At 40.5% G+C, this 9,297-nt stretch overlaps 1 protein-coding gene across 1 annotated transcript; it reads right to left on the reverse strand.

Annotated features, from left to right (window-relative positions):
• Window positions 1–5,309: 5,309 nt before the first annotated feature.
• Window positions 5,310–6,474, reverse strand: LOC103713499 (acidic endochitinase-like). Its single transcript, XM_008800454.6, has one exon. It carries the CDS (start codon window positions 6,365–6,367, stop codon window positions 5,465–5,467), a length of 903 nt encoding a protein of 300 aa, XP_008798676.3. The 5' UTR covers window positions 6,368–6,474; the 3' UTR covers window positions 5,310–5,464.
• Window positions 6,475–9,297: the final 2,823 nt, after the last annotated feature.

Here is a 9,297-nt window from a genome sequence, read left to right on the forward strand (position 1 = left end):
TCTTTGAGATCACATCGTCACCTTGGTTTGCAGACATTGCAAATTTTCTTGTCACAGGTGAACTCCCGATGCATTGGAATAAACAGGACAAAAGAAAATTTCTGTCCGAAATAAAAAATTTCTTCTGGGATGATCCTTATCTTTTCAAATACTGCCCAGACCAAATTATTAGGAGATGTGTACCTAATGACGAATTTATTAGTGTCATTTTCTTTTGTCATTCTGAAGCTTGCGGTGGTCATTTCTCTACTAAGAAAACGGCTGCAAAAATTTTACAGTGTGGTTTTTATTGGCCCACCTTGTTCAAAGATTTTCATAACTTTTGCAAAGCTTGCAAGCGTTGTCAAAAGTTAGGTGGTATAACTCGTAGGAATATGATGCCCCTCAACCCAATTTTAATTATCGAAATATTTGATTGTTGGGGAATAGATTTTATGGGTCCATTTTCTTCTTCATTCGGAAATTTGTACATCTCAGTGGCTGTAGATTATGTCTCCAAATGGATAGAGGCAATTCCTTGCAAGAATAATGACCATAAAACTATTTTAAAATTTTTAAAAGAAAACATTCTTTCCAGATTTGGAACGCCTCGAGCCATCATCAGTGATGGGGGTTCACACTTCTGTAATAAGCCTTTTGAGGCTTTAATGCGAAAATATGGGATCACCCATAAAGTCGCCACCCCTTATCATCCACAAACAAGTGGATAAGTTGAAGTATCCAATCGATCAATTAAGAATATTCTAAAAAAACGGTTAACCCAAATCGTAAAGATTGGTCTTTACGTTTAACTGATGCACTTTGGGCTTATCGTACTGCTTTTAAAAGCCCAATTGGTATGTCTCCGTACCGTCTTATTTTTGGCAAACCGTGTCACTTGCCTGTGGAATTGGAGCATAAAGCCTACTGGGCTATTAAGAGATTTAATTTTGATATGGATAAGGCTAGTTCACTACGCAAACTTCAACTTAATGAACTAGAGGAAATCAGGAATGAAGCATATGAGAATGCTCGAATTTATAAGAACAAAATGAAAGTCTTTCATGATAGAAATATTATAAGAAAAACATTTGAGCCTTTCCAGAAAGTTCTATTGTATAATTCAAGACTTCATTTATTTTCAAAAAAATTGAGATCTAGATGGACCGGCCCGTTTATAGTTAAAACTGTTTATCTGTATGGAACCGTTGAGATAGAGAATCCAAACACCGGTAATATTTTCAAAGTAAATGGCCAACGTTTGAAGTTATTTTTGTATAACTTTACCCCAGAGGTTGAATCGACCAATCTGGGAGATCCTATTTATCAGGATTGATCTCTATATCTGCTAGAGATCCTCTGTTTGTACATAATTTTTCTTTCTTTCATTTTCTATTGCTATGACAATTGGTGAGCAACAACAGTGTGCGGTCATTCTATCAGGTAAATTCTAACCTTCAGCCTTATTATCCTTCATACAATCATATTTCATGCATTCATGTTGAAACATTGGGGACAATGTTGAATTTAAGTTGGGGGGAGAGATTACTGTATTTTTTCTATATACCAATAGTCATATTTTTCAAAAAAAATAAAAAATAAATAATAATAATAATAATAACAAACATATATTTTATTGCATTTAATTACCACTCTAATTTTTCTAAGCAAATAAACATGTGCAGCTATTAAGGCGAGGAGCACATTATGACTTATCAGAGACCTATTATTAGATCCCCACACAAGTATTCAATGACAATAGGAAAGCCTCAGAAATTTACTTGTGTTACCTATTTGTTTGTTGAGCTTATTCGCAAGAGAAGTACGAGTGTCCTTGTCCTAAAGTTCATGATTTGGTTTTCACATAAAGATAGAGTTTGAAATTTCCGGCTAGATCACCTGGGTGCTTTATGTTCTGACCTTGGTTGACCTATAGTCACAATACAGTCACGTAACATATATATATATATATAAAAGAAAAAAAGAGAGAAATAATGCAGTTTGTCTTCACTGAGTAACCGGGCCTCTTGCCTACAAAGTAGCGAGTGTTCGCGTAAAAAGGTGAAAATGACTAAAATAAGTGACTAGTCTGGCCTCGTGGCGTAGTCTGGTTCGAGTAATTAAGTCCGAGGGGTGTTTCACTTAATGCCTTGAGCCAACTGGATCAAGAGTCATTGACCCAAAGCTCGCTACATGGACCTTACTAGAGCCTAATGGAGTTGGACTGTTGTAGTCAGTGTGCGAAAAAAAAATATAAATAAAAAAAATAATAAAAAAATAAAAAAATAAAATAAACATGAGTGTGTTAGTTAAACTAAAATCAAGTGGCATGTGGATGACTGGTTTGACTCCATTGTTTTAGAACTCTGTGTACCTGGGATGCTTAGTTGAGATTGATAGCTTCAGTTTTATATGCAAACCATTCTGGGCAAATAATATGTGATATTCGGAAAATTTAGTGGGTCGGAAGCTAACAAATGATAGTTAACACTTGTGAATTTGAGTAGGGCACCTAGAACTCAAGGGGTACTCAATTGTGGTGGAGGTATAGGTATTTTGAGACGTCACATTTACATTTTCCTTAAGGGTTGCCATGTTTTAAAGTATCTTTTAACTTAAAAACGATGTTTGTGGGTAACATCACTACAAACCCTCACGAGACAACACTGGTCCACTAGGGTAACTTAGGAGTTTAACGGCTTGTTGCACGTGCTAAGTGCAATCGTAATGCTCTACGAAAGTGAGTATTTATTTTAATTCATGCATATTGATATATATTAATAAAATAAACAATACTTTTGCACCCTCATTTTATCATTTTCACACTAAATTGTTAGAGACTAGCAATAAGCTAGTTGGGGGTGTGATAAAAGTACAAAAGTAAAATTTTTATACCATCTTAAATTAGTATTATAGCTAATCTTTATTAATAAAATTAATTAATTAATGTTTTATTTGTGTTTGAGTGCAAGTAATCCAAGAGACCCAGTAACTCTGGGTTTGAGCCCAATGCCCGGCAGCCCAAGCTCAACAAATTTTCCAACGTCCGCAGTATGGGGGCTTTGAAATTTTCCAACTTCTCAACTGTCCGTGACCTCCCAGAACATGCAACAAGATCAACATCCCATCTCCTCTGTTTAGGAACAAACCCAACATTCCAAGCCGAGTCCTCCACTTTCTTTACAGCAAATGAATTCCAGCCATCAGAGGAGTCTTCTCAACTTCCCAACATAAATTTCTTCCCAGCTTCTCATCCCATCTACCCGTGAAGCACATTCCCACAAACAGAGCACGCGTCCGTGAGGAGTTTCCCAGCATTTGTGGCGACGTGCACAACTCCCAAGCATATCTGCAACGTTCGTGATATCCTTCTCAACATCTGGAGCTTCCCAAACTTCTGCAACGTCCCCAGCATTCATTTCCCAACCGGATCATTCCACCCCGTGTCTCATCCGTTCTCAAAACGTTCCCAGCTGAAGAGTCCCAAGCAATTCAACTTCATCCCGCATCTCAAGCAACCGGATCATCCCCAAACCTCCACGTGTCTCACCAGCCGCGCCTTCATCATGCTATAAGAGGGAGGCCAGGGAGAAGAGAAGGAGCAAGGTGGAGAGGCTACGGAACCACCGAAGCACAACATCTGCACCTCCTCTTCCGATCCATCTACTCAGCCGAGCGTGCGAAGGAGGAGGCAGCAGCCGTGCTTGGGAGGAGAGAACCATTCGGAAGGGAACCCCCCACTCCATTCAACTCCAAGCTTTTTATCCAGGAGGACACCTTTCATTTCTTTTTGGAGGCCACTACATCTCCCAGGGAGTCCACGAAGGAGAGAAGCCATCCGGTGGAGATGGGGAGCGCGGAAAAGAAAAGAAACAGAGTGCTCTGTTTCTAAATAAAAAGGGAGAAAGAGTTTATGTTTTATTCTTTTTCTTTGCTAATCCCTTTTACAAAAATACTTCCATCTCATATGAGTAGCTAAATCTCTTTTAGCTAAGGCTAGGGAAAAGCCTAGCATTTTCTTCATGTATTTTCTTTAATCATCAATGGGTTTTTAATGTTTTTGATTTGATTTATGGTGCAGTAGATTTATAAGAATTATTTCAAACTTATATATTTTCTTTGATTTGTTATTTTCTTCGGGTATAACAGATGCTTAGAAATCCCTGTAGTTTAAAATAGAATTACTGTAATGCTGCCCATAAAACTAAATCTATTTTATTAACGATTAATTGGTATTTTCACCGCTTCACTTCTGGTTAGGTCTTTACTCATATCTAACTGAGATAATATGTGATTTTAAGAAAAGCATGATGAAGTGCTAGGCTGAATCCTGATGCCTTAGTTATATCCTTGTCAATTCTAATATTATTTAGCCTTTAGTTTTTGATCACTGTCAAATCCATGTGGATTCGATATCGGACTCACCGAGAATATTACTTTGCTACACCCTATACTTGGGGTATCCTACGTTGAATTTCTCTTTTAAAAAGAGCAAGATTAAAATCGTAGCACTATCTCTCAGACTCTCTGCCAAAACAAACTTTATTTGATATTAAGCTTTACTGGACCAAAGTTTTCTTGGTGCAACTGTAAAGAAGGTCAGGCAAGAATTTTAGGAAAGAAGTGATGGGGTTGTGTGCAATAGTAGCTTGTCTAATGTTGGAAAAGTGTGTAGAATAAAATCAGAATATAAAAAAAAAAAACCTCTGTCTGGATCGAGATATGTGATATACACTACCCTAAAAATATAATTTGTCCTCTACGTGCAAGTCTATGACAATCTCATCCCCAAGATATAACAACCCAACTCAGTTCGATCATCCTCTAACAAGCACGATCGCCATAAAGGCTTGATCCGACCGACTCCTTTAAATACCTAAAAAATAAAAGAAGATGGGAAGTAGAAAGTTGAAGGGTGCAAAAACTCTCTTTTTTAAAATAAGCTCTTGGGAGACAGAGTACCAGTAAGAAAGAGAGAGATCAGAAAACCGAAAAGACGCGATGGTTCTAAAGATATATAATATTTCAAAAATACTGTATCTTTTCGGAAACCAAGGTTAGTCACAACACTCCTAAAAGAGACGTCTCACAAAAAGATATTTTAAAGTATTTAAAATAACTAAAATTTAGATAATAAAAAAATAATTTTTTAATTAAAACTCCAACATGCACAATTGCAACAAATCTATCCACATATGCTTGTTTTTCCGCTGTCTTTGCCATTCTTAGAAAGTAGGTATCGTTTTTCCTAAAATAAAAAAAAGGAGTATAATCCGATCAAATTCATTCAAACATGTATGGCTTTTTATTTTTTATTTGAGGCTAAGAGAGGAAAAAAGACGCCACCCGGTTTTTATTGCAAGTTGAGGAAGAAAGCATACAGCAGGGGTCTGTTAACATATAGTAGCAGACCATTATTTAACTAAACATCATCAAAACTAATTCTCTGCCTCTGACCCTCTAAAATATATAACCATAGCAAAATTCAGACGCTGCTCTTCACGGTGGCGCTGTAGTTGCTCATCTCATCAAAGTACCTGTTCCACACCATAATTCCCCCATACTTAGACGAGGTCTTAACGACCGGCAGCACCTGCGAAGTGAGCACGTTTGGCGGAATATACCCACTCCCGGCTGCAGCGGTCGACGCCGGCACCCCCAAGAATATATTCGTCGCCGTCACGCCAGACGTCCACTGGCTCCACGAAATGCTCAAATTGTTGATATTCCCCGACGAGTAATCGCACCCTTTGTTATTGTAAAACTGAATCCAGACGTAGTCGAAAAGCCCGGTCTGCAGCGCCGTGTTAAGGTGCTTGTCGGGGTAGGGGCACTGCGGGGCCGCCGAGAGGTAGACCTTCTTCCCCTGGCTGCTGAACTGCGACAGAGCCTTCGCGAGAACGTCGTAGTTGTCTGCACTTCCTTGCTCGATGTCGAAGTCGATGCCGTCGAGGACGGCGGCGCCGAGGGGGCGAGAGGAGGAGCTGCCGCCGAGGAATTTGTCCCAGAGGTAGCTGGCGACGTTCTGGGCGTCCGCGGCGGAGCTGAGGGAGTAGCTTCCGGTGGCGCCGCCGAGGGAGAGGAGGACCTTAACGCCCTTGGACTGGCAGGACTGGATGTCGGAGGTGAGGCTGGTGCAGGTACCGGCAGCGGGGTTGCAGTGGCCGGCGAGGTTGAGGGAAGGGGTTTGGTTGTTGCCGAAGTCGTTGAGGAAGGCGATGTTGACGTAGGAGTAGAGGCCAGTGGAGCAGGTGTCGGCGAGGGTGCCCTCGTCGGTGTACTGGCCCCAGTAGACGGCGATGCTTCCGGCATGGGAGGTGGCAGCGAGGGCGAGGAGGAGGAGGAGGCGGGAGATCAGGAAGGGGGAGGGGTGGGGTTGCGATGCCATGGTGTAGAAGGAGTGGGAGAGACTTGACTAGTTTCGCCTGATTAGTTGAAGGAATGGGAAGGAGCTCATGCTTGTCATATAGAGAGGGATAGGAAGGAGGAAGCAGTGAGATGTCTTGATAAGGGAACCGGAAGACTTGACTAGCTCTATTCCCATTTGACCTGTAAGTTTAGTCATCTTCGTGTGAGGACCGAGACCCGTCGCTATCTTCTTCTAGATCCCCTTAAAAAAGAATAATAAAAAAAAACTATGGGGCCACTCTCCTAAAAATGCACAAGTTTAACCGAAAATAATCAACTATTAATGCGAAGACTGGAACCATTATTTTTAAGCAAAAACAATTGATCATTCCTGCAATATATAGGACTTTGTGGATCATCGTACAATGAGAATGAGATGGGAGGATATTTCTTTTTACCATTTTCACATGATCTAATTCTTTTGAATTATTGTGAAATTTTATATCATGATTTTAAAATAACTAATTTGTGCAATGGACTCTCATAAAAACTTAAGATCTTGAATTTTCAATAAGTAAATTTCCATCTTAATTGAAATCAGAGCTGATGTTTTCCTCTCTTTATCATTTAACTTCATTCATTATTTCCAATCTTCTATACTCAAAAACCAAACGACTTCTAAACTTCGTTTCAAACAAAAACTTTCATTTGAAAACCTTCGAAAACAGCTAGCCTTTTTATTTTGCTACACAGTTTCGTCAATGGTTCCTAGAAACTCGAAAGAACTGAATACTGTTCGTCCGGGGCGTGGCGTACGTGGAAATTTAACAAGGTAATGTGAACGGCCCATGCTTGATAACATTGTAGTTTCGCCTTTGAAGTTGATATGGTTATCAATTCGACAGGGTGGGGACGTCGTATGAGACCGCAACTCTTCCGAGGAGCCGAAGAGATGGCGTCGTTTTTTTCGCTTCCAAAGGGAGAAATCGACGTTTGCCTAATTTTCCTCAGGCAATGGGACCAAACCAGGCAGAGACAAAGAAACGTGGTCACATCTGGATGGACCGGTCCTCTCACTTCGGCAACCAGACGCCGCCCCTAAGTCGGCATTTTATATGACTCACTGGGTCGATCGCAAATTTACATCAGCATACATGTACGTGAAGACGTATTTGAAAAGATGGTCACTCCTCGTTCGTCCTTGGACATTGTCGTTACTCCCAACGGATGATGGCCCCAGCCCCACCTAAAAGGCTTACGTGCCAAGCGAAGGAATGGCAATCTGGGATGCGGCTCCTGGTGAGATTGCCTTGAAAGTCGTGCTCCCGTTGAGGACTTCTCCCGAACGGGTGGTAATCGAGTGAGCCTGATGTCGGAAAATAGGTCGGAGAAACTTGGCGGGACGGCGGCTGATCCAAGGCCGGTCGATTCGGGGTCCGGAGAGGGGGTCCGTGGTGGGCGGCCACTGCTAAATTTTATGGCCTCAAGTTAATTCTTAAGTGAGTATACAATTTGGCCCATATGAATTATATAAGTGCGGTGGAAGTAAGAGAGATTAAGCTCTAGTTAAGTACAATTAAATCATTTTTTAGAAATTAAGTTAGAGCAACTACACAATATAATAAAGAGAGTAAGCAAGAGGCACAAAATAAACACAATACAAACACAAGCATGTATGGTGGTTTGGTGCATCCCAAGGCACCTACGTTTACTCCCCAAGCGTCCCCTTAGGAATTCACTACAACCCCTCGGATTATAGTTGGATTGTTTTACCGGGCTTACAATCCAAAAATTATACAATTGATTTTACGGGCTCACCAATTAAACCTAAACGTTGGTTTTACGGGCTTACCAACAAACCTACACCGTTGGTTTTACGGGTTCACCAACAAATCTTACAAAGAAATAGGAGAATAAAGTGTAAATCTCCTAAATGAGCAAATAAGACAAAAATGCACTAAAAGAAAAGATAAGAAAATAATTATCGCTTTGAAGATGCTCTTCTCTTCTTTGTTGAGATTGCTTCATACTTTAATGGGTTGTTGAGCTCTTGAAGGCACTTGTATTTCTGCTCAACACACTTCTTTTTGAGTTTGAACTGAAGCAATAATGGAACTCTTTTGGATTTGCCCTTTTCCTTGAATGCACACTTAAATTCTCACCAAGATATCTTCCCTTGATGAATAGTGGCTCTTAAATACATTTCCAACTTCCAAAGATCACTTTCTAGCCGTTGGAATGGAAAAACTAGCTGTTTCTAGCCATTGGAGCTTTAAAAAGTACTTTTACAGAACTAATCGTTATGCTGTCAGTCGTGCTGGGGTTGACCCGAGTTACTGTTCCACAGGCTGGGGTCGGCTCGAGTATTACTGGGGTCGACTCGAGCTCCAGTGGGGTCACTCGAGCTTGGCTGGGGTCGACCCTCTCAGAAAATCCAGAAAGTAGTTTTTTTGACTTTTCAGGCTGGGATCGGTTCCAACTTTCTTGGGGTTGGCTCCAACTCTTCTGGGGTCGCCTCCAACTCTGTGCCAAATGTTCAATAGTGTGTCAGTTGTGCAAAATTGTGCCAGGATCGACTCCAAATTTTCTGGGGTCGACTTTAATTCTGATTTTCCGCATCAAACTCTCCAAGAGGTACGGGCACGCCATTGCCAAGTTCTTCGATGAAAAGGCCTAAAGTTTCATCTGCATCCCTTGGCTCCGGTGCTATTGACTCAGCTCTTCCATAAAGGGCTGCTAGAGAATAGCATTTAACAAGAAAGCATCAACCGGATTCATTGAACTTAAAAAGCATTTTCATAAAAGCATTTTCACTAGATTTGCACATAAAACAAATAAAAGACATTGCAATTAATTTAGGATGCTTGGCACAAAGAATTTTCATCTCTTTAAATATGAAAAAGACAGAATTCACTTTAACTAAGGGAACTTGACTCTTAAGTCTATCAAACTAAAATTTAGGTTTTTCCT

This window comes from Phoenix dactylifera, chromosome 1, assembly GCF_051530095.1.
Source record: "Phoenix dactylifera cultivar Ajwa chromosome 1, Ajwa_hap1_PhDact_Kaust_v1.1, whole genome shotgun sequence".
Taxonomy (NCBI): Eukaryota; Viridiplantae; Streptophyta; class Magnoliopsida; order Arecales; family Arecaceae; genus Phoenix; species Phoenix dactylifera.

Excerpts from the sequence above, each read along its gene's own strand:
- LOC103713499 (XM_008800454.6), bottom strand. The coding sequence starts at position 6,367 with ATGGCATCGCAACCCCACCCCTCCCCCTTCCTGATCTCCCGCCTCCTC.